Here is a 26,635-nt window from a genome sequence, read left to right on the forward strand (position 1 = left end):
CCCCAACAGGACATGTTTGCAGGTTTTTCTTTATCTTGGACAGGTGCTTTAAATCAGTCAATGGGTTGGTATTTTGAGCAGCTATTTTATCTAATGCCGCGTACACACGATCGAATTGTCCGGCGGACTGCATTACGCCGGATAATTCGATCGTATGGGCTCCAGCGGACTTTTTCATCGTAAAGTCCGGCGGACTTAGAAAGTAGTTTTGCATCAAAATTTGTCCGCCGGACTTGGCTTTCAGCGGACAATCCGTTCGTCAGTATGCTAGTCCGGCGGACTAAGAATGACGCATGCTCAGAAGCAAGTACGAAACGGAAGCTATTGGCTACTGGCTATTGAACTTCCTTTTTCTAGTCCCGTCATACGCGCTGTACGTCCTCGCGTTAGAAATCGCCGGACTTTCGGAGTGTCCGTGTGTGGCTAAGTCCATTCGTTAGAAAGTCCGGCGGATCGTTTGCCGGATTGTTTGCCGGACTAAGTCTGCCGGACAATTCGATCGTGTGTACGCGGCATAAGAGAAATTCCCAAAACATGGCCTGTTGGGGGTACTTGAGGACAGGGTTAAGAACCACTGACCTAGATGACTGGGTCACAGCAACTTCAAACCTGCAGCTCTTGTGGGATGTTCCCGGTCTGCAGTGGTCAGCACCAGCCAAAAGTGGTCCAAAGAAAGTGAACCGGTGACAGGGTCATGGTTGGCCAAGGCTCATTGATGGAAGTGGGGAGTGAAGGTTGGCCTGAGTAGTATGATCCAATAGAAGAGCTATGGGAGCTCAATTTGCTGGAAAGGTTAATGGCGGTTCTGATAGAAAGGCGTCAAAACACACAGCGCATCACAGTTTGTTGTGTATGGGACAGCGTAGCCGCAGACTGGTCAGGGTGCCCATGCTAACCGCGTCCACAGCCAAAAGTGCCTACAATGTGCATGTGAGCATCAGAACTGGACCACGGAGCAATGAAAGAAGGTGGCCTGGTCTGATGAACTCAAGGATGCTTTGGGGAACACGTTTGAGGTGGTGATTTGGCCTACAGATCTCAATATAATCAAGCATCTTTGGGATGTACTGAAACAATTCCGATCCTTGGAGGACGCACGTCTTGACTTAAAGGATCTGACAGCATGGTGCCAGATACCACAGCATGTCTTCAGAGGTCTAGTGGGGTGCCAGATACCACAGCATGTCTTCAGAGGTCTAGTGGGGTGCCAGATACCACAGCATGTCTTCAGAGGTCTAGTGGGGTGCCAGATACCACAGCATGTCTTCAGAGGTCTAGTGGGGTGCCAGATACCACAGCATGCCTTCAGAGGTCTAGTGGGGTGCCAGATACCACAGCATGTCTTCAGAGGTCTAGTGGGGTGCCAGATACCACAGTATGTCTTCAGAGGTCTAGTGGGGTGCCAGATACCACAGCATGTCTTCAGAGGTCTAGTGGGGTGCCAGATACCACAGCATGTCTTCAGAGGTCTAGTGGGGTGCCAGATACCACAGCATGTCTTCAGAGGTCTAGTGGGGTGCCAGATACCACAGCATGTCTTCAGAGGTCTAGTGGGGTGCCAGATACCACAGCATGCCTTCAGAGGTCTAGTGGGGTGCCAGATACCACAGCATGTCTTCAGAGGTCTAGTGGGGTGCCAGATACCACAGCATGCCTTCAGAGGTCTAGTGGGGTGCCAGATACCACAGCATGTCTTCAGAGGTCTAGTGGGGTGCCAGATACCACAGTATGTCTTCAGAGGTCTAGTGGGGTGCCAGATACCACAGTATGTCTTCAGAGGTCTAGTGGGGTGCCAGATACCACAGCATGCCTTCAGAGGTCTAGTGGGGTGCCAGATACCACAGTATGTCTTCAGAGGTCTAGTGGGGTGCCAGATACCACAGTATGTCTTCAGAGGTCTAGCGGGGTGCCAGATACCACAGTATGTCTTCAGAGGTCTAGCGGGGTGCCAGATACCACAGCATGTCTTCAGAGGTCTAGTGGGGTGCCAGATACCACAGCATGTCTTCAGAGGTCTAGTGGGGTGCCAGATACCACAGCATGTCTTCAGAGGTCTAGTGGGGTGCCAGATACCACAGCATGCCTTCAGAGGTCTAGTGGGGTGCCAGATACCACAGTATGTCTTCAGAGGTCTAGTGGGGTGCCAGATACCACAGCATGTCTTCAGAGGTCTAGTGGGGTGCCAGATACCACAGCATGCCTTCAGAGGTCTAGTGGAAGCCATATCTTGATGGGTTATGGCGGGTGGTCATAATGTTATGGCTGATCACTGTATGTAAAACCTAACAGACTTCTTCTATTTGCTACCTTTTGGTCTATTAAATATTGAAATAGATTTGTTATAGCTGTTGAACAGATGCATAATATATCTGCTGATCCTGCCAGAAATCTAGTATTTGCCTAACTTCCTGTAATAAGCCAACAACATGTCTTATTATACCTGCAGGGGCTACTTCAATGAATTACAGAACTTCTCCCAGGGTGACAACCCTGCTCCTCCACAGATACAGAGAGTGAGCGTTGTCACCTCACTCTGGGACAGGTAGTATGTTAATGGTAGGATCACTAGGTATAAATGGGGAGGAAAGGATTAAAAAAAAAAGGGCACCACAACATCTAAAGACTGGTTACCTGTACTATATTACCATTTTTGTTCTTGGGTGTGCTGTGCGTATTTTTTCAAACAGCATGGAGGTGTTATAGTGATAAAGCCACTATCCAGCCCATGAACTGGTCTCCTACCATAATGAGCCTATCAAGTCCTAGCCAATGGAATGACTGCATAGAGGGTCACCCAGTATTGCTACCTCCATGTAAACATGCTGAGTGGTCATTTGGGAGGTCTCTTTGGTTCATGTCTCAGTCCATGTTGGATGTTCCAGTGTCCAAGTTTGCTCTGAGCCTCTAACAGTTCCTTGGCCGTGTCTCTAAGTTCGCCTTCCAGCTCAGCTGCAAATTTCACGGCTTCAGATTGGAAGAAGTCGTATTTCCGATGAAGATCTTTCATCAAGCGCCTCGCCTCTTTGTGTTCTCGGCTGGTTTTATTCTTCTCCAAGGCAGATTCTGGGAAGGAACAATATTATTATTATTATACAGGACTTACAGGAAGATGGTACAGTTACAATACAACGGACAAAGTGATTGTAAAGGATCGATTTTAATATTATTTTTTTAAAATAACAAACATATCATACTTACCTCCACTGTGCAGCTTGTTTTGCACAGTGATCCCTGACATCCTCTTCTGGGGTCCCCCGGCAGCTCTTGCAGCTCTTCCCCGCGTCAGATAACCCTCTAGGACAGTGATGGCGAACCTTGGCACCCTAGATGTTTTCAAACTACATTTCCCATGATGCTGTTGCACTCTTCAGTGTGGTTAAGCATCATGGGAAATGTAGTTCCAAAACATCTGGGGTGCCAAGGTTCGCCATCACTGCCCTAGGAGAAGCGTTCTCTCGGGGCATTACCTTGCGGGCGCGCTCCCGAGTCCAGCATTTGCGTTCACAGACATGAATGCTGGACTAGGCCCTGCGTCATTGGATTTGGTTGACAGCAACGAGAGCCAATGGCTGCACTGCTGTCAATTATCCAATGAAGAGCCGGGACTCCGTGGAGAAAGAGACAGCGTGTCCAAGGCGAGCAGATGAAGGGGCACAGGTAAGTAAAAAGGGGGGTGGGGGGGGGTGGCTGCCAGGTGTTTTTTCTCCTTTAGGCTGGATTCACACCTATGGCATTTTTAGTGCTTTTTGAATTTTGCAGATTTGCACTACAGTCCAACTACCATGGTTTCCTCAATGGGAGAGAGAGAATCCACCGCTCCAAGCTGATCCACCGAAAGACTGACCACTCTTCCTCCAAGCAGATAGGGGTCCCAGGTGCAGGCTAATTGCACTAGCCAAATGTAGAGGAAACAGAAAAACTCTGGATAGCCGCACTCCGGATCAGGTAAAATAAGTAATGCCTTTATTGTTTCCACTCAAAAAAAGCTATGAATAAGCGCTAATTTCAGCGTGAAACGCGTCAGTATTTTTTGCTCTATTTTCCTTATCCCTTTGCTGTTGTGATCTGTATGATGTGAAGATTTTTTTGAGTGGAAACAATAAAGGCATTACTTATTTTACCTGATCCGGAGTGCGGATATCCAGAGTTTTTCTGTTCCTCTACAATGGTTTCCTATGGAACCCGCTGCCCTTGTACACACGGTCGGAGATCCTGACAACCAAATCCGTCGGATTTTGTCCGAAACTGTTGCATACACACGGTCGGACGAAGTTGTCGGAAAATCCGATCTTTTAGAACGTGATGACGTTATTTCGTTACGATGGGACTACATTCAGGCTAGTAGCCAATAGCTTTGATGTAGGAATTTGATCTGAGCATGCGTGGCACTTTGTCCGATCGGAATTCTCTACACAAGATCGGAGTATGTCCGATCGGAGCATTTTGTCGGAAAATATTTCCGGCAAGTTAAAAAATTTGGTCCGACGGATATTCAGACAGAAAGAGTCCGATGCAGACCACACACAGTCGGAATATCCGACAAAACGCTCCGATCGGACACATTCCGTCGGAATCTCCGATCGTGTGTACAAGGGCGCTCTGTGGAGCAAATCTGCAAAATGCAAAAAGCACAAAAAATGCCATAGTTGTGAATCCAGCCTAATGCATAGGAAAAAAAACACAAGGGTTTACAACCCCTTTAAGCCCTTGTACACACGGTCGGAGAATCTGTCGGAATGAGTCTTATCGGACCGTGTCGTCAGATAATCCGACTGTGTGTGGTCTGCATCGGACTGATTCCGTCCGAATCTCCATCCGACCCAATTTTCCAACATGTTGGAAAGATTTCCCGACCAACTGGGCCGGACGGACCTAATCCGATCATGTGTAGAGCATTTTGATCGGACCAAGTGCCACGCATGCTCAGATCAAATTCCTACATCAAAGCTATTGGCTACTAGCCTGAATGTAGTCCCATCGTAACGAAATTACGTCATCACGTTCTGAAAGATCGGATTTTTCTCCAACTTGGCCCAACCGTGTGTATGCAACAGTTTCGGACACAATCCGTCAGACTACATCCGACGGGCAAAATCCGACGGATTTGGTTGGCAAAATCTCCGACCGTGTGTACGTGGGCTAAGAGGGCCCTGGACATGAGAGCTTACAATCAGGGTTAGGGCAAGTGATAATGTTATTAACCTACGGAATGAGTTGATGCAGAAAGTAGAAGTTTGTTTTTTTTAGGCGAAGGAAGGACAGGCATTCCTGAAGAGATGAGCTTTTAGGGATCACCTAAAGCTGAACAAAGTAGGAGATAGTTGCACAGATTGGGGTAAAGAGTTCCAGAGGATGGGAGAAGCACTGGTAGATGAGCGTAGGATGAGTTGATGAGGGAGCCAGAGCAGAAGATCTTTGGGATAAGCGGAGAGGAGGTTTGGGTGATATTTTGAGATGGTGATGTTGCTGGGGGCGGAGTTGCGGATCGTTTTGTAACAGGTTGTTAGTATTTTAACCGATTCAGTCCCGGAAGATTTTACCCCGTTCCTGACTAGAGCACTTTTTGCGATTCGGCGCTGCGTCGCTTTAACTGACAATTGCGCGGTCGTGCGACGTGGCTCCCAAACAAAATTGACGTCCTTTTCCCCCCACAAATAGAGATTTCTTTTGGTGGTATTTCATCACCTCTGTGTTTTATTTATTTTTATTTTTTTTAAAGCAATTTTTTCCTCAGTTTAGGCCGATATGTATTCCTCTACATATTTTTGGTAATAAAAATCCCAATAAACCATATATTGATTGGTTTGCACAAAATTTATAGCATCTACAAAATAGGGGACAGATTTATAGCATTTTTATTTATTATTATTTTTTTACTAGTAATGGTGGCGATCTGCGTTTTTTCTCATGACTGCGACGTTTTGGCAGACACAGACAATTTTAAACACTCTTTTGGGGCCATTCACATTTATAAACCGATCAGCGCTATAAAAATGCACTGATTACTGTAAAAATGTCACTGGCAGTGAATTGTGGTTAACACTAGGGGGCGAGTAAGGGATTAACTGTGTTCCCTGCTGCACGTTCTAACTGAAAGGGGGAGGGGACTGACTAGGGGAGATGACAGATCGTTGTTCATACGTTGTATGAACGGACGATCTGTCACTTCTCCCCTCAGAGAACTGGGATCTCTGTGTTTACACACAGAGATCCTGGTTCTCGCCGTGTTACGAGCGATCGCAGGAGCTCCGGCGGTCATCGAGACTGCTGGGCACTCTCATCAGCTCCGGGGGGCGAGCACCTGCCCCTAGTGGCCATCTTAAGGAGCAAGGTAACATAACGGCGATTGTGCCATTCTGCCGCAGTACAACCGCGGCGGCTGGTCGCCATTCGGTTAAACAAGATTTATTGGGTGAATGGAAGTCAGCAGAGGGATTGGCAGAGCGGGGTGGAGGACACTAAGCAGTTGGTAAGCTGGATGAGTAACCCGTCAGACCGTTTGGGATAACTTATTGAAGAAAAACAAAACAAAAAAGGAAGGCACACCGACCTAGTGCATTACCATAAATAGAGCTTTATTGAAAACAGAACAAATAGCAAAATGGCCAATCACAAACGAGTATTGATAAAAGGCATAATCAATACAATTGGATCCATTGCACCGAACATCGATACATCCAGATCTGATGTCCATGAACCATTGCCATTTTTGGCACTGAACAAAGGGGTTCTCCCCTGAAACGCGTCAACCGTTTACGTTGGGGCATTCGTCAATTCATTTGACATCAGATCTGGATGTATCGATGTTCGGTGCGATGGATCCAATTGTATTGATTATGCCTTTTATCAATACTCATTTGTGAGTAGCCATTTTGCTATTTGTTCTGTTTTCAATAAAGCTCTATTTATGGTAATGCGCTAGGTCAGTGCGCCTTCCTTTTTTGTTTCGTTTTTCTCTAGTATTTGAATACCCAATATTCTAAGGAGGGCTGCAAGACCTTTTTGACACTACCATCTTAAACTGTCGGTATCACACTTTGAAGACCGAGACACCAAAGCGCAGGAGAAGTTGTCTTTTTCTTGGGATAACTTATTGCCATGATGGGAACCCCTCATAATGGGCACAGCAGGTGTACAGACCTGGGAACTCAGCACAGGGATGGTGGGAGCCCCTCATAATGGGCACATCCGGGTGTACAGACCTGGGAACTCAGCACAGGGATGGTGGGAGCCCCTCATAATGGGCACAGTAGGTGGACAGACCTGGGAACTCAGCACAGGGATGGTGGGAGCCCCTCATAATGGGCACAGCAGGTGTACAGAGCTGGGAACTCAGCACAGGGATGGTGGGAGCCCCTCATAATGGGCACAGTAGGTGTACAGACCTAGGAACTCAGCACAGGGATGGTGGGAGCCCCTCATAATGGGCACAGCAGGTGTACAGAGCTGGGAACTCAGCACATGGATGGTGGGAACCCCTCATAATGGGCACAGCATGTGTACAGACCTGGGAACTCAGCACAGGGATGGTGGGAACCCTTCATAATGGGCACAGTAGGTGTACAGACCTGGGAACTCAGCACAGGGATGGTGGGAGCCCCTCATAATGGGCACAGTAGGTGTACAGACCTGGGAACTCAGCACAGGAATGGTGGAAACCCCTCATAATGGGCACGGCAGGTGTATAGACCCGGGAACTCAGCACAGGGATGGTGGGAACCCCTCATAATGGCCACATTGGGTGACTAACAAACTTGGGAACTCAACACAGGGATGGTGGGAACCCCTCATAATGGGCACAGCAGGTGTACAGACCTGGGAAATCAGCACAGGGATGGTGGGAGCCCCTCATAATGGGCACAGTAGGTGTACAGACCTAGGAACTCAGCACAGGGATGGTGGGAGCCCCTCATAATGGGCACAGCAGGTGTACAGAGCTGGGAACTCAGCACAGGGATGGTGGGAACCCCTCATAATGGGCACAGCAGGTGTACAGACCTGGGAACTCAGCACAGGGATGGTGGGAGCCCCTCATAATGGGCACAGTAGGTGTACAGACCTGGGAACTCAGCACAGGGATGGTGGGAGCCCCTCATAATGGGCACAGTAGGTGTACAGACCTGGGAACTCAGCACAGGAATGGTGGAAACCCCTCATAATGGGCACGGCAGGTGTATAGACCCGGGAACTCAGCACGGGGATGGTGGGAACCCCTCATAATGGCCACATTGGGTGACTAAAAAACTTGGGAACTCAACACAGGGATGGTGGGAACCCCTCATAATGGGCACAGCAGGTGTACAGAAATAGGAATACAGCACAGGGATGGTGAAAGTCCCTCATCATGGCTACAGCAGGACCTCAGCCTAAGAGATCACAACAGGGATCTCACCAAAAGAATCCCAAGAAATAGAAGAAACCAACAGATCATTTAATATATACTTCTAACCCCTGTGTTTTGTTTTAGTTCTGGATGGTGTGAAGAAGCACAAGAACTTGTCTGGATTTTATAAGCCGTCCCCTCTGCGGAGATTCGCACTCACTATGTGTCCTAATGGTCACTCAGAGGGAATGTGATGGGAAAATTCCACATGTTTGAGTTGTCAACAAACCAGAAAACCCCGAAGTGGACATTTCTTTCTAGCGACAACTCTCCGGGGGGGGGGGGGGGGGGAGGGGATTTCAGTCACTTTGGAGGGATTTCCTCTCTCTTCCGGTTTTGTCAATAATGGGACGCAGATGGCGGGGAAAAAACAACAACGGGGGTTCTAAGTGTTCTGTAATTTATCCAAAACTAAAATAAATAGAATGTTTTAGCTTAAGATATACTTCAACATATACATGTATAATGATATATATATATATATATATATATATAGACACACACACACATACACACATATACACTATATATATATATATATATATATATATATATATATATATATATATATATATATATATATATATATAAATAAAAAATATATAGACACACACACATATATATATATATATTTCTAACATCTATAAAACACTAAAATATTCATTTTTATAACAACTGACTCTTTAAAATAAAAATAAAAAAACCAGCAGTATTTATGCCAATTGTTGGAAGGTTGGACTGACACTCGATCACCAGAAGATGTGCCCGAGTGTAGATGAGTACCTACCCAGAGGAACCTCCACTAGATGGCGCCGTTCTCTCATACTCGTTAGGACATCTGCAAAGAGCTCTTTCTTACTTTTCCAGGATACTGGATGAAGCTCTTTCTCAAGCTGGTAAGAAAAGCATAGAGACAACATTTTGTGAGGTTTTAGTACATAGGTTCAAAACATTCTGCTTTATTATATAGCGTGGTCAATTTTTAAGCAGCACTTTCCATATACATTGTACATTCACATCAGCCCCTGCCCTCAAGGAGCTTACAATCCAAGGTCCCTAAGACACATTCATACCGTTCATATACATACAAGGGCAATTTAGATAGGAGCCAATCAACCTACTAACGTGTGTTTGGAGTGTGGGAGGAAACCGAAGTACCCGGAGGAAACCCGCATAGACACAGGGAGAACATGCAAACTCCAGGCAGGTGGTGCCGTGATTGGGATTTGAACTGATGAATGGATTTGAACCGATGGATTTAAACTAGTGCTGCCAGGCAGAATGCTAACCACATAGCCACTGTGCTGCCCACCACATGAAACATGCATGACAGTTTCACTGGGTCTCTATGTTTCTCTATGCGATGCAGGCAGATCATGGCTGGTGGGAGGGGCCTGCACGGTGCTGTGTTCCTGAAGTGTGACCTGGCCCTCGGTCCTCATGCAAGCAATGGATTGGGCTCTGGGGAAGGGCTATGCAGATATAAAAATGCCTTCATGGGTGGGTGTAAGTGTTAGCGAGCGTTCCTAGACAGGCTGAAAGAACTAAAATCCAATGCATGAGATAGGTGTGCTAAGGGACAGTCAGGCTGGGGGAAAAAAAAAAAGGTCTAAACGATGGTGGATGTCCTCCAATCAGGAAATGAGGCGGGTTCTATCAGACTTGCTGCAGCTTCTAATGCACATTGTGAGAAGCTCACAAGCACACAAAACACAATATAAATATATATATATATATATATATATATATATATATATATATATATATATATATATCATTTATTTTATTTTTTATTTTTTTTATTTGTTTTGCAAAATGTAGAAGACGAGGCTGTTGAGTACATGGATACCGAACACCTCGACCCCGAAAATTGTGTGCACCTGTAAAAATGGTTACCCCGAGTAACACTCAGATTTATTGCCATGAAGATCAGGCAGACTCCCCCCCCCCCCCCCTTTGTTAGGATCGACTTTGTTGGCCAAAACAATTCCCATTTTACTGCTCCTAACCAGGACATCGATTCAACCCAGAAGACTGAGGACATCTTGTGGTGAAACAGAATTACTGCAGAGGACAGCACCAGAAAGAAGGGGAGCGCTGCAGCTGCAATCTCTTATTATTTAAGCCGATAGAACAGCTACAGATATGTGCCTTGAAAAAGTATTCATACCCCTTGAAATTCTCCACATGTTGTCATGTTACAACCAAAAACGTAAATGGATTTTATTGGGATTTTATGTGATAGACCAACACAAAGTGGTACATAATTGTGAAGTGAAAGGAAAATGATAAATGGTTTTCAACAATTTTTACAAATAAACATGTGAAAAGTGTGGCATACATTTGTATTCAGCCCCCTTTACTCTGATACCCCTAACTAAAATCTAGTGGAACCAATTGCCTTCAGAAGTCACCTAATTGGTAAATAGAGTCCACCTGTGTGTCATTTAATCTCAGTATAAATACAGCTGTTCTGTGAAGCCCTCTGAGGTTTGTTAGAGAACCTTAGTGAACAAACAGCATCATAAAGGCCAAGGAACACACCAGACAGGTCAGGGATAAAGTTGTGGAGAAGTATAAAGCAGGGTTAGGTTATAGAAAAATCTCCCAAGCTTTAAACATCTCACAGAGCTCTGTTCAATCCATCATCCGAAAATAGAAAGAGTATGGCACAATTGCAAACCTACCAAGACACGGCCGTCCACCTAAACTGACCGTGCCGGGCGAGGAGAGCATTCATCAGAGAAGAGCCAAGAGGTCCATGGTAACTCTGGAGGAGCTGCAGAGATCCACAGCTCAGGGGGGAGAATCTGTCCACAGGACAACTATTAGTCGTCTCTCCACAAATCTGCCCTTTATGGAAGAGTGACAAGAAGAAAGACATTGGCGAAAGAAAGTCATAAGAAGTCCTGTTTGCCATTTGTGAGAAGCCATGTGGGGGACACAGCAAACATGTGGAAGAAGGTGATCTGGTCAGATGAGACCAAAATTGTATCTTTTGGCCCAAAAGCAAAATGCTATGTGTGGCGGAAAACTAACACTGCACATCACCCTGAATACACCATCCCCACCGTGAAACATGGTGGTGGCAGAAAGATGTTGTGGGGATGCTTTTCTTCAGCAGATAGCTGGTCAGAGTTGATGGGAAGATGGATGGAGCCAAATACAGGGCAATCTTAGAAGAAAACCTGTTAAGAGTCTGCAAAAGACTTGAGACCGGGACGGAGGTTCACCTTCCAGCAGGACAACGACCCGAAACATCCAGCCAGAGCTACAATGGGATGGTTTAGATCAAAGCATGGCCAAAAATGTCCCTCTCTCGATGTGCAAAGCTGGTAGAGACATCCCCAAAAGGACTTGCAGCTGTAATTGCAGTGAAAGGGGGTTCTACAAAGTATTGAGCCCAGTGGGGCGCCATACAAATGTACCCCCCACACTTTTCACATTTATTTGTAAAAAAATTGGAAAAACATTTATCATTTTCATTCCACTTCACAATTATGAGCCACTTTGTGTTGGTCCATCACATAAAATCCCAATAAAATACATTTACGTTTTTGGTTGTAACATGAAAAATGTGGAAATTTTAAGGGGTATGAATACTTTTGCAAGGCACTGTACATCCATGATCCTCTATTTCTCCCTTAATACTACCTTGGTGGGCGATGAAAATAGAACCATTTAACATCAATAAATGTATTCAGCACTTTACCCACTGTAACCATCTGGAGCTTCATACATGTTCTCTGTGTACAGTCATCGGTCTCTGTGGATTTCCTTTATCTGCACACAAACTGTGTCACCCATAATGGGAATGAATGCACGGCATATCTCTTCTGCATTGAAAAGCTGCCTGATCACAATTATTTTTTTGAATGTAGGTTTAGTTCCAGTATAAAGCTGAATTCCAGGTATGGCAAAGTTACATTCGACCACCTTGGAGCCGTGTAATTATCTATATACCATAGATGTGGGATTCCCCTGATAGCTGGAAGTCAAAGTAGTAGATACCACTACCACAATGATCTCTACTGGCTTCCGGGTACCATGTGGAACGGCCAACCTGCTCCACAGGAGGTCACCTGCTTGGCACAGATGCTATTCAGAGAACACTTTGCATTATCTCAATGAAAGCATATTGTTCTCCGATTGGATGAGGTGGAAACCATGACATCATTGCCCCCATCATCAATAAAAATGATAAGGTTCTTGCACAATAAACCCTACATGTTACACCATGGTCTGTGCCTTCATCATGGAATACACTGTGGCTTCCTCAGCGGTATATACTGTGGCTTCCTCAGGGGTATATACTGTGGCTTCCTCAGGGGTATATACTGTGGCTTCCTCGGGTATACAACTGTTGCTTCGTCAGGAGTATACACTGACTTTGTCAGGGGTATACACTGTGACTTTGTCAGGTGTATACATTTTGGCTTTGTCAGGGGTATACATTTTGGCTTCGTCAAGGGTATACACTGTGACTCTGTCAGGGGTATACACTGACTTTGTCAGGGGTATACAGAGTGTACTGTGGAGCAGCTATTTTTTTTTTTTAAAGAGAGCTAAGCACTTTTTGGTACATTCTCAATTTTCCTCTGCCTCTCAACATCCTGAAAGCTTCTTGACTTTGTCAGGGGTATACATTTTGGCTTTGTCAGGGGTATACATTTTGGCTTCGTCAGGAATATGCATTTTGGTTTCGTCAGGGATATGCATTTTGGCTTTGTCAGGGATATGCACTGTGACTTTGTCAGGGATATGCACTGTGACTTTGTCAGGGGTATACACTGTGACTTTGTCAGGGGTATACACTGTGACTTTGTCAGGGGTATACACTGTGACTTTGTCAGGGGTATACACTGACTTTGTCAGGGGTATACAGAGTGTACTGTGGAGCAGCTATTTTGTTTTTGTTTTTAAAGAGAGCTAAGCACTTTTTGGTACATTCTTAATTTTCCTCTGCCTCTCAGCATCCTGAAATCTTCTTGACTTTGTCAGGGGTATACATTTTGGCTTTGTCAGGGGTATACATTTTGGCTTTGTCAGGAATATACATTTTGGTTTCGTCAGGGATATGCATTTTGGCTTCGTCAGGGGTATACACTGTGACTTTGTCAGGGGTATACACTGTGACTTTGTCAGGGGTATACACTGTGACTTTGTCAGGGGTATACACTGTGACTTTGTCAGGGGTATACAGAGTGTACTGTGGAGCAGCTATTTATTTATTTTTTTTAAAGAGAGCTAAGCACTTTTGGGTACATTCTCAATTTTCCTCTGCCTCTCAGCATCCTGAAATCTTCTACAGCGGCCTAGGTAGGATTTACAAAGGAAACAGGTGAGCCTGGGGACCAGGGGAGGGCGCTCTGTACCACTTTGGTACACATAGATCACTTCTACAAAAAAACAAAACAAAAAGAAAACAGGCTACTATGGCGGTGGCAGTAAGAAGGTAACAGGGGTCCACCCCATACACTCTTCAGCTCCCTCCCTGAAGTTCAGAGGGATTTCCAGAAGGGAGCTGCAGGGGAAATACAAGGACTTTAATTAAAGTGACCCTGTCAGGCCAACAAAATAAAAAAAAGGTACTAACCGGCGAAGGAAGCAGTGTTATACATACCTGTCAAGTGAGCATATTCGGCAGCACACCAAGGATCAACACTTCCGTCCAAAGGTTTCTTTTGAGAGAGAGCACATCACATCAGTGTTGATCCTTGGTGTGCTGCCGAATATGTTCACTTGCTTGATGTTTCCAGAAACCAACTGGTAATCGCTACAGCACCCACCATTTTAAGAGCCATACTTTCCAGGAACGTGTGTGATAGGATTATTGACAATACATACAGGGCCATCTTTAATATTGATTGGACCCTGGGCAAAACTTTTCTTGCCCCCCCCATGCAGTTTTGCTCTCCACCTGCTCTGAGACATACAATAAATAGCAGTTAGACTCAAAATCAGTTTACTGAATCAGATCAGGCAGCTATTGTGATTGGTTGCCAGAGGTTACAGTGTATCATTACCGCTCACTGACTGGTTGCTAGAGGTTACAGCACACATTACAGCTCACTGATTAGCTGCTAGAGGTTACAGCACATTATTTCTGCTTGTTGAGATTACTGTACAGCAATACTGCTCACTGATTCGTTGCTAGAGGTTACAGCACATCATCTCCTCACTCCAGGGGTCATGCTATACATATGGATGCCACCTTTATTTACATATCTATGCAGCTATTTACATATGAATGGTGCTGCTATTTACATATGAATGCCAGTTATTTACACGTAAACACAGGGTCTGCAGGTGAGTCATCTGTACACAACAACAGGGCAGAGCTGGGCAGCATTATTAGCAGCACTTCACACTGAGATATCAGGACACAGCAAGAGACAAGGAAATTTAAACTAGGATAGTTGAGGCAGCTGCTTTGGGCCCCACAACAACGACAGGGCCCAGGGCAGCTGCCCCTTCTGCCCTGCCTTAAAAACGGCCCTGAATACATACCTGTCAGTCCATTTTCTACAACTTCACTCTGTAGTATAGCACCTGTGCCGGCCCTATGCCACACTTCTAGGTATGTAAAAGTTTTTTGTCCCCCTACTGGCCAGTGTGGTTCCTCCCAATGATCCCTACATCACTGGCAGTCAGTTGCTTCTACAGGGCTATAAATTCCCTCTGACAGCATTGATTATCCTGATTGTTTGCCGCTAATTAACATTACACAGCACACCCTGTCCCTGAATTGCAGTCAGAACGTCCACTTGTTTCACTTTAACCAGATTTTTATTTAAAATCCTCACTAGTGCTGGGACAAAAATCTCTGCCACCACTCCACAGTTACTCAGCTGTTGATGATATCCTGCTAGTCAGTCTTGCCTACTTAAGCCATCCAGCCCAGAGGATCTCTGCCTTTGCCAACATCACAGAGATGTCTCCTGCATTCCTGTTAATATACTTGCTTGGCTGACATCCATTCTGGCTCCAGATCCTGCTTGCTGTTTTACCACGCTCATCTTTGGCTTCCTGACGTTTGGCTTGTCTGACTATCTGTTCCCGTTCCTGAACTCTGGCTATGTTTTTACTACATTTGTTCTATTTACTTTTATGATTAAACAAGTGCGATTTAACTGTACTGTCTTGGTCTGATTTCATGGTTTCTGACATAACCCATCTATATTTTATGAAATACTCTGCACTGTTGGAGGACTCTGCTCCTTCCTCTCTCTCTGCCCCCTCCCCTGTGTCAGTGATACAATACGTCACCCACACAGATCCTCCACATTCACCTCCCGCACTCCTCTGTGCTGTCAGCTGACTGGCCTTTCATCCAGAGTAGAATATGGAACGTTGGTCACAGGTTGGGGCTCATTAAATACATACAGTAAATTGGCAGAGATTACCTGGCTTTCCCGAGGGATGTACGGCTTCTGATTGTTGCCCAGTATGGGCTTACAGTCTTGGTGCACATGCAGGCGTCTCAGTGCGTACTCCAAAGCTCGGACATTGTTCTGTATACCTGTAATACACAGAGCGGCTTCAGTCAGAGCGGCTTCAGTCAGGATCCCATCACTCTTCACAGCCAAACGTCTCAAATGCGCTGAATGATTATCTGCCCAGTAGAGCAACAATAGCCATAGCAGCTCACACAATGGCTATGGGGCCTGGGGGTGGAAAGGGGCCCCATTACTTTACCAGCTACCAGAAAAGAAGCATTGTATCATTAAAGCCCAACTCCAGGCAACTAAAATAATTATCCCTTGCTGTGGGGTTTTCAGTGATAAAATACTTGTTAGGGATTGGTGATTAATCTAGGTATGAGTGATCACTATGCATATGGCCACCATAGGAATGTCGAGCAATCGGAAAGCTAACAGGCTTACAGGAGGATAAGCTAGGAAAATTTCAATGCGTCTAGATGTCATGGACAGACCACTTTCTACCGCCCTCCTTTAAATGCTTCTACCCACAGGCCTCCTAATTGGGGTCTTTAAGGAACAGGGGCACTGATATAGAGGGGTACCTAATCTAATGGGAGTCTCTAAGGGGGGGGGGGCGCTAATATAAGGGGACTCTGATCTAAAGAGTGCGGATCTAATAGTTGGCCTCTAATCAAATGGGGTTATGTAAGGGGGTGCTTATATAAGGCGACTGATATAATGGGGGGTCTCTAAGACTATATTCACATGGCAATTAGGGCCAGTTCAAATAGGAGCTAGCTGCAGGAGTCAGAGATTCCTGCTTTGGCTCTTAGCAGCTATATGCCACTGCTGGCCCTGTTCACTGTGAAGGTAATCGCAGGTAATCACTGGCTGTGCAGACAGCAGCGAATAGCAGAGACCGCCGGTGACCTGTTATAATGAACGGGACTGGCGGCCACAAATACCTATTCTCACTTGCCCTAATCTGCAATGTAGCCTTGGGGGCGCTGATATAAAGAGACTCTGATATAATGGGGGGTCTCTAAGTGGGGGTGCCTATATAAGAGGACCCTGATCTAATGGGGGGGGGGTACTCTAAGGGGAAGCAAACATTTAAAGTGTTAGGGTTTTGTTTAAAGAAGAAGTGGCAACCCTAATGGACCCCCCCAGCTATGACTGCTATGTCCCCACCTATGGACCCCCCAGGTTTGGCTGCTCTGCCCCCACCTATGGATACCCCCCCCCCCCCCCCCCACACACACACACACACACACACCGCTTTAACTGCTCTCCTCGGTTTCTATCGATTCCCCCCAACCCGCCCTCCTCTCTAATTTTTTTGATCTCATGACAAAGAATAACCCCACAGGTTATTATTATTATTAGTCAGGATTTACATACAGTAAACAATTAAGAGGGTTAGGAGGATCATAAGAGCTTACAATCTAATAGGGTGGGGCAAATGATACAAAGGGTTATAACTGTGGGGGATGAGCTGATGGAAGAAATGAAAGCTCAGTTAAAGAAGAAGTAAAGCCTGGAAAAAAAAAAAAATACACCCTGCAAGGCAAAGGCATAATGAGCTAGTATGCATAGCATACTAGCTCATTATGAATAACTTACCTGAGATCAAAGCCCCCTAAGCGACCCTCGTCCAGGTCCTCCGTCGCTGCCATGATACCCGGAGTGACTTCTTGGTATTGCGGATCCGGGGGTATGACTGGCTGGAGCCGCGATGACGTCACTCCGGCGCAAGCGCATGTTCGCCTTCACTTGTTGCGCATGCGCTGTAAACAGCGGTGCCCATTTTTTGTAAAATATCTCCTTAACCGTGTAGGTTAAGGAGATATTTCTTGCACCTACAGGTAAGCCTTAATCTAGGCTTACCTGTAGGTTAAAGTGGTCCCAGAAGGTTTACAACCACTTTAAGCCTAGTACACAGGGGCCAAATGATGGGCGGCATTGGCTGCTTCAATAGAAACTGGCTGACATTTGGCCCCTGTGTCCGAGAGAAGCTGTGGGGCATCACCGAACAATGGTCTGTTGATCAGTTCCCGATCAGCACTCTCAGCCAATGGCTGAGAACGCTGAAAAAAATCTATTAGTGTGTACTAGGCTTTAGCTGGAGGTGTGATAGACTTATGGGGAGAGGGGACTAAGGGCTCTTTTATATTGGAGGCAGTTTCTACCACCCTCTAAAGAACAATGCACTGCAGATGGCTCTTCAGAGGGCAAGAGAGCAGCCACTGCCAGACATTCAGGAGGAAGTCCTGCCACCTCCTGAATGGGTGTTTTTCATCATGAGCCAAGCATTTGGCACAGTCATATTTACCTTAATGGACAAGTTTGACAAACTTTGCAAGCTGAGCTAAACTTGCAGGGGCTGCAAAGCATTGTGGCCGTGACGTGTGTTCTGCACCATCCAGCTGCACCATCCAGCTGCCTTGTTAAGATTTAGGTGAGCAGTAAAAGCACAAATCAACTGCTTGTTTTTACCCCCCTTGTGAAAGGGCTCAAAAGAAATACACCTCTCACTCTAAGTCAGGGTTTCTAAACCAAGGTTCCATGGAACCCCAGCGTTCCTCCGAAGATAGCTAGTGGTCCTTTGAGCAATGAGCAATTTCTGCCTCCCACTGACACCATTGATCGTTTTAGAGATCTGTTAAGGGGGGATTCTTCCCAATGACCTCACGTGTCAGAAGCATTCTTCCCACTGACCATCACACTGATGTATCATGAGTTGTAGATAAAGGAATTATTAGCAGGGGTTCCATGAGATTGTAAAGTCATTTCATGGGTTCGTCTGTGTTGAAGAGGTTTAGAAATGCTGGCCTAAGCAGTGCACAACCCAATAAAGACTTCTGCTAAAAACAGAAGGTTTTTATATGTCTCATTCCATCACATGTGAGGAATATGAGGATGTGTGGCTTTCGGGTCTTTATTCTCTTTCCATCGGGGTCTCTCTTTAGGACAGCTCTTGAAGGACTGGCTTTGACAGGTCTCTAATGCCGCGTACACACGACCAGACTTTTCGATAGCAAAGGTCCAACGGGAGGAATCCCCCAGACAATTCGATCGTGTGGGGGCTCCATCAGACCTTTGAGGTCTAAAAATCAGACGGACTTTAGATTTAGAACATGTTTCAAATCTTTCCAACGGACTCGAGTCCGGTCGAAAAAAATCCGTTCATCTGTATGCTAGTCCGACGGACAAAAACCGACGCTAGGGCAGCTATTGGCTACTGGCTATGAACTTCCTTATTCTAGTCCGGTCGTACGCCATCACGTTTGAATCCCTCGGACTTTGGTGTGAGTGTGCGGCCAAGTCCGTTCATTTGGAAAGTCCACCGGGACTCAGCTGAAAAGTCATTCGGGAAGACCATCGGACCTAGTCTGCGGGAAAGTCCGGTCGTGTGTACGTGGCATAAGGAGTGGAGACTGCCCAGTTTCAGCCTAGGTAGACTAAGGCAGCAGTCGCCACTGATGGTCCGTGAGAAAATGTTGGTGGCCCCCAGGGGTTCTGCTGTAAATAAACAAGGCAGTAAATGTACACCGCCCATTGTTTCCAGTGTTTTTCTCAATGTGTGCTGACAGTCAATACTGCGCATTGATACCCGATGCCTCCTCTGTAGTTAGGGCTCTTGTGAACTCAGAGGGGGGCACCGGGAGTGCAGCGAGCGGGAGGTGAACGAGGAAGGGACCTCCAATATCAGCGCTGATCACAGACTGTGGGAGGAAGCACGGAGCTTGAGCACATGGCTGCATAAGGAGATCAAATGAAGACTCTGTGTGTGGCGGGGGAGGGGGGGGGACAACGACAGAGAGACGGTGCATTATGTGTATAAAGCATGCAAGATTAATGTTAGTGGTCCGCAGGATTCCAAAATTGTGAGTTTAGTGGTCCGTTGGGTCTGAAAGGTTGGTGACCTAGAGTACCCCACCCCTGTCAGGAGCCTTGCACCCCAAGGGGGGTTCAGGGGATAAGGCTTTACTCTGCTACATACTTTTGATCTCAGACTCCCCACACTACGCCCTCCAGCCACTCAACACCACTGTCCCTCCAAAGGATATACTGTATATCACTTCACTCTTTAAACCTGTTTGCAGACTTCATGTTGATAGTGTCAAGGTTAGATTTGAACAGAAGACCCCAATGTTGCACTAGGGTCCCCAGGCCCCGTCACTAGGGTCTTCAGTGCTCCACTGTGCTGCCCAGACATAATATTGCATCCTGGCCTTTATTGGTTCTGTCTTCAAAACAAGAAATGCTCTGTAAACTTGAAAATGTTTCAGTAAAATATTTTAGCTTTTGAAAGAAAAAAAAAAAAAGGTGAGCAGAGAGATACCATGACCCCCAGTGATGGTGAGAGCAGCCCATGCTCCATGGCAGAGGAAAGGATCGAACCAGATCACAGTCATATACTCCAGGTGTGAACTCACCGATTGGTTCTATAAAATCAGGGTCAGTCTTCACATCGTAGAACTCCTCATAGCCCCGGAACTTCTCTGGAATATCCGTATGTTCCAGGTTCTGGTTGAAATCCACATCTTGTTCCTTGTGGGTGGTGCCTGAGCTGGTGCAGTGCAGGTGATCCACCTGATCGTCCACCTGTATAATGTATTACTCCGCCCCTGAGTAAGTTGTCAATGATAAATTCAGTGCAAACATACTATGGTTTACTAATAGAAATAGTTTCATTTTGACATTTTCTTCTTTTTCTTTTTTTATAATAAACCTTTGACAGAGAGGCGTAACTAGAACCTTCAGGGCCCCCGGAGCAAGAAACCAAGAAGGGCCCCCCTGACTCCCCCTCCCTTTTATCTGAGACCCAGGCTTCCAGTTCTGGAAGGGAATCCATGGACATCTTCCTAGAACCCTGCCCTACCGCATGCCTCCTGGGGCACACATTCAGCGTACTGCGTGACTGCTGTGTCCTGCGGATCACAGATCACAGTAAAGGGCCAATCACAGCGGCCCTTTACCATGTGATCAGTTGATCACATGTAAACAGACATGCCATTTATCAGCAGTCCTTTCCTCCCACACTATGTCTGTGAGGAAAGAAGCGCTGTTAACTGGCAAGACCGTCAGTACTTAGTTTACACCGATAATCAGTGCACTGATTATCAGTGCCGCCTATTAGTGCAGACCCATCAGTGCCAACCCCTCAGTCCCCGTCCCATCAGTCCCTTGCAGCCTATCAGTGCTCATCAATGCTGCCCATCAGTGTCGCCTATCAGTGCTCATCAATGCCACCTATCTGTGCCCTTCAGTGCCACCTATCAGTGCCCATCAGTGCAGCCTGTCAGTGCCTCCTCAGCAGGACTCTAAGCTGAGAGAATCTCTTTCATACAGCCCAGAGCCTGCACTGACAGTTTCCCCTCCCTCACATGAATTTGATCATTCAGCTGCTGGGCTTTGCACTTCCTGCGCTGCACATAGGAGGAGAGGGGCGGGAGGAGAAGGAGCAGATCGGCTCTCTCCGCTCCATATGAGAGAGGAGGGAGGGTGAACTGTCAGTGTAGGCTTTGTGCCGTATGAAAAAGATGCTCTAAGCTCAGAGTCCCGCAGCCAGCAACCCCGCTGGGCCCCCCCACCCCCAGCAGTGGCGGAACGACAGTGCCCGGTTGCAACCTTTGCGACCTTGGTAGTTCCGCCACTGCTTGGACAGCTATCATGTCCCCGATCTCCCAATCCTTTGCCAGAAGATAGGAGGTTTGCAGGGTAAGGCATTTGTACACAATACACTCCCCAATCTACTTTTCCTGTATTTGGTATCATTTGATTGGCGTCCAGCAAAAATGCTAGTTGCAGGCTGGCGTACAGAAGACCACAAAATAAAGCTCCTCTAGCTCCATGTATTAAATATAATTCTGTAATGTTGGCACACCAATGGAGGTAAAATGTGTAAATTTGACCTGGTGTTAGTAGGCACGTTAGAGTTCAGACATTCCGCACTGACCTGCGTCATGAAGACGGACTCGACGTCTGGTTCAGAGCCAAAATGAATCTGCTCCTCTGATAATTCATGCATTCTGCTGGATTCCCGATCCTGCCCCATGGTGGTGTCTCGATCTCTCTCTGAAGAAGTTCTGATCGGAGGGAGAGGACTGGATGACATCACATGTTCTGTGATGTCACTGTCATGACCAAATTGTCTCAGGAAGGGATGGAGTGGAGGCTCAATCATCAGAGGTTGCTTGGGGATTTTGGGGACGTGCGTGCTGACCTTCCAATGGAGGGAAAAAAAAAAAAATTTATGTAACTTTTCACAAGAGTGGCACCACAAACTAAGGGCCGGATCCAACAACGACCAGACTGTTACTCCAAGACTCCAAGACAGGGATCAGTCAGTGTCTCCTCTTTCCTTACCAGATTATTTACATCAGCCTCTACACCAGAGGAGCTTACACTCTAATGTCCCCCTACAATCCCACACTATTTGTCAGGGCTGGGCTCGGCCCTTCCTTCTCTGAGCTGGCCGCCCAGCTGTTGGCTATATGCCAGCTCCTATCTCTCCACAGTTACTCACCTGTTGATGATATCCTGCTCATCAGTCCTGCCTACTTAAGCCGTCCAGCCCAGAGGAGCTCTGCCTTCACCTTGGTCAACATCAGAGAGACTATCTCCTGTGTTCCTGTTAAAACATTTGCTTGGCTGACATCCCTTCTGGCTCCAGATCCTGCTTGCTGTTTTACTACGCTCATCTTCAGCTCTCTGATGTTTGGCTTGTCTGACTATCTGTTCCGGTTCCTGAACTTTGGCTATGTTTTGACTAAGTTTGTTCTATTTACTTTTATTAAACAAGTGTGATTTAACTGTACTTCTGTCTCAGTCTGATTTCATGGTTTCTGACACTATTATACATTTACAGTATATAGCTCTGACATATACTGCAGTGCTGTACAGAGAACACTGAGCCAATCTTATCAGTCTCTGTACCAGAAGAGCTTACACTCTAATGTCTTCACCACAGTCACACACTATTATTATACATTTATATAGCTCTGACATATACTGCAGCAGTATTACGATTATCTCATCATTAGTATCAGGAGGGAAATATACAAGTTACCATCTCTGACCTCTTTAAGGAAATGCTATTTGCCTGGCTCTCTCATGCTTCTGTACTTTTTGATATGCATACATATTCCATTTCAGTGACTCAGAAATAAATTAAGTGAGAGGATTAACATGACAACCAGCAATTTTGTAAGGACAGTCCCTACATTACATAAGATTTCTTTAAAGACGATCAAGTAATAATCCCTGATCCCATCAACACCTCTGAGCACAGCCTAGGAGGGGTGGAAGGAGGTTATTGCTCACCTTTCTCTTTTCTCTGATGGGAATCACCAGGTGAGATTTATTAACCGCCATTTTTTTCCGAGTGATTTTCACCCCGAGGCGTTCTTGGAGGAAGCTCTTCAGTAGGCGTGGATCTCCTGTCCGGGAAGAAAGCGAGATTTCATGACTACAACAGACTCTATGACTTTACCCTAAACTGGCACTTCCCAACTATACTTGTGGGAGACACTTTACATCTTTTTTTTGCTGTCTGTTGCTTTTCTCTTTTTGTATGTGTTTTTCCTGCTTATCTGATCCCTTATAATGGAGCTTACTGACAGCAATATCAAATGTGGCACAAGTATAAGGGGCTTGTAGGGAGCATAAATATAGGGGTATTCATTTGTGAGGGGCAGTGATAGCTGTGATGTTTAGCATCTCGTGTTATGTCTCCAGTCTATGACTGTCTTTTGAATCATTTCCCCAACAACCCACTATAACATGTTTACCATCTCTGGCCATCTACAGTACAATGTCTGCAGTCTCTGACCCTCTCCTGTACTATGTTTGCAGTCTCTGATCATCTCCTGTATTATGTCTGCAGTCTCTGACCATCTCCTATACAATGTCTGCAGTCTCTGACCACCTCCTGTACAATGTCTGCAGTCTCTGACCATCTCCTATACCATGTCTGCAGTCTCTGTCCATCTCCTGTACATGTCTGTAGTTTGTGACTGTCTCCTGCAGTATGTCTGCAATCTCTGACCATCTCTTGTAGTATGTCTGAAATCTCTGACCATCTCCTGTAGTATGTCTGCAGTCTCTGACCATCTCCTGTAGTATGTCTGCAGTCTCTGACCACCTCCTGTACAATGTCTGCAGTCTCTGACCACCTCCTGTACAATGTCTGCAGTCTCTGACCACCTCCTGTACAATGTCTACATTCTCTGACCACCTCCTGTACAATGTCTGCAGTCTCTGACCATCTCCTGTAGTATGTCTGCAGACTCTGACCATCTCCTGTAGTATGTCTGCAGTGTCTGACCATCTCCTGTACCATGTCTGCAGTCTCTGACCATCTCCTGTACAATGTCTGCAGTCTCTGACCATCTGCTGTACAATTTCTGCAGTCTCTGACCACCTCCTGTACTATGTCTGCAGACTCTGACCATCTCCCGTAGTATGTCTGCAGTCTCTGACCATCTCCTGTAGTATGTCTGCAGTCTCTGACCACCTCCTGTACAATGTCTGCAGTCTCTGACCATCTCCTGTATTATGTCTGCAGTCTCTGACCATCTCCTGTATAATGTTTGCAGTCTCTGATCATCTCCTGTATTATGTCTGCAGTCTCTGACCATCTCCTGTATTATGTCTGCAGTCTCTGACCATCTCCTGTAATATGTCTGCAGTCTCTGATCATCTCCTGTAGTATGTCTGCAGTCTCTGATCATCTCCTGTACCATGTCTGCAGTCTCTGTCCATCTCCTGTACATGACTGTAGTCTGTGACTATCTCCTGTAGTATGTCTGCAATCTCTGACCATCTCCTGTAGTATGTCTGCAGTCTCTGACCATCTCCTGTATTATGTCTGCAGTCTCTGACCACCTCCTGTACAATGTCTGCAGTCTCTGACCACCTCCTGTACTATGTCTGCAGTCTCTGACCATCTCCTGTATTATGTCTGCAGTCTCTGACCATCTCCTGTAGTATGTCTGCAGTCTCTGACCATCTCCTGTATTATGTCTGCAGTCTCTGATCATCTCCTGTACAATGTCTGCAGTCTCTGATCATCTCCTGTACCATATTTGCAGTCTCTGATCATCTCCTGTACCATGTCTGCAGTCTCTGACCATCTCCTGTAGTATGTCTGCAGTCTCTGACCATCTCCTGTATTATGTCTGCAGTCTCTGACCATCTCCTGTACTATGTCTGCAGTCTCTGACCATCTCCTGTATTATGTCTGCAGTTTCTGACCATCTCCTGTAGTATGTCTGCAGTCTCTGACCATCTCCTGTATTATGTCTGCAGTTTTTGACCATCTCCTGTATTATGTCTGCATTCTCTGACCACCTCCTGTACAATGTCTGCAGTCTCTGACCACCTCCTGTACAATGTCTGCAGTCTCTGACCATCTCCTGTAGTATGTCTGCAGACTCTGACCATCTCCTGTAGTATGTCTGCAGTCTCTGACCATCTCCTGTACTATGTCTGCAGTCTCTGACCATCTCCTATACAATGTCTGCAGTCTCTGACCATCTCCTGTACAATTTCTGCAGTCTCTGACCACCTCCTGTACTATGTCTGCAGTCTCTGACCATCTCCTGTACAATGTCTGCAGTCTCTGACCACCTCCTGTACTATGTCTGCAGACTCTGACCATCTCCCGTAGTATGTCTGCAGTCTCTGAGCATCTCCTGTAGTATGTCTGCAGTCTCTGACCACCTCCTGTACAATGTCTGCAGTCTCTGACCATCTCCTGTATTATGTCTGCAGTCTCTGACCATCCCCTGTATTATGTCTGCAGTCTCTGATCATCTCCTGTATTATGTCTGCAGTCTCTGACCATCTCATGTATTATGTCTGCAGTCTCTGACCATCTCCTGTAATATGTCTGCAGTCTCTGATCATCTCCTGTAGTATGTCTGCAGTCTCTGATCATCTCCTGTACCATGTCTGCAGTCTCTGACCATCTCCTATACCATGTCTGCAGTCTCTGTCCATCTCCTGTACATGTCTGTGACTATCTCCTGTAGTATGTCTGCAATCTCTGACCATCTCCTGTATTATGTCTGCAGTCTCTGACCACCTCCTGTACAATGTCTGCAGTCTCTGACCATCTCCTGTATTATGTCTGCAGTCTCTGACCACCTCCTGTACAATGTCTGCAGTCTCTGACGACCTCCTGTACAATGTCTGCAGTCTCTGACCACCTCCTGTACAATGTCTGCAGTCTCTGACCACCTCCTATACTATGTCTGCAGTCTCTGACCATCTCCTGTATTATGTCTGCAGTCTCTGACCATCTCCTGTAGTATGTCGGCAGTCTCTGACCATCTACTGTATTATGTCTGCAGTCTCTGATCATCTCCTGTATTATGTCTGCAGTCTCTAACCATCTTCTGTACAATGTCTGCAGTCTCTGATCATCTCCTGTACCATATTTGCAGTCTCTGATCATCTCCTGTACCATGTCTGCAGTCTCTGACCATCTCCTGTACCATGTCTGGAATCTCTGACCATCTCCTATACCATGTCTGCAGTCTCTGTCCATCTCCTGTACATGTCTGTAGTCTGTGACTATCTCCTGTAGTATGTCTGCAATCTCTGACCATCTCCCGTATTATGTCTGCAGTCTCTGGCCACCTCCTGTACAATGTCTGCAGTCTCTGACCACCTCCTATACAATGTCTGCAGTCTCTGACCATCTCCTATACCATGTCTGCAGTCTCTGTCCATCTCCTGTACATGTCTGTAGTCTGTGACCATCTCCTGTAGTATGTCTGCAATCTCTGACCATCTCCCGTATTATGTCTGCAATCTC

At 46.2% G+C, this 26,635-nt stretch overlaps 1 protein-coding gene across 1 annotated transcript in view; it reads right to left on the reverse strand.

Annotated features, from left to right (window-relative positions):
* Window positions 1-2,830: 2,830 nt before the first annotated feature.
* The window catches only part of XRRA1 (X-ray radiation resistance associated 1), a 114,192-nt gene continuing 90,387 nt past the window's right edge, over window positions 2,831-26,635 (reverse strand). The window contains exons 13-18 of the mRNA XM_077451201.1: window positions 23,137-23,252; window positions 21,770-22,036; window positions 20,247-20,415; window positions 15,790-15,905; window positions 9,171-9,276; window positions 2,831-3,063 (exon numbers count right to left, since the gene is read on the reverse strand). Coding sequence (XP_077307327.1) covers window positions 2,831-3,063; window positions 9,171-9,276; window positions 15,790-15,905; window positions 20,247-20,415; window positions 21,770-22,036; window positions 23,137-23,252 — 1,007 coding nt within the window. The remainder of the gene's footprint in view (window positions 3,064-9,170; window positions 9,277-15,789; window positions 15,906-20,246; window positions 20,416-21,769; window positions 22,037-23,136; window positions 23,253-26,635) is intronic.

The sequence above is a fragment of the Lithobates pipiens genome, unplaced genomic scaffold, assembly GCF_037356315.1.
Source record: "Lithobates pipiens isolate NorthernLeopardFrog02 unplaced genomic scaffold, aLitPip1_a1.2 Scaffold_23, whole genome shotgun sequence".
Lineage (NCBI taxonomy): Eukaryota > Metazoa > Chordata > Amphibia > Anura > Ranidae > Lithobates > Lithobates pipiens.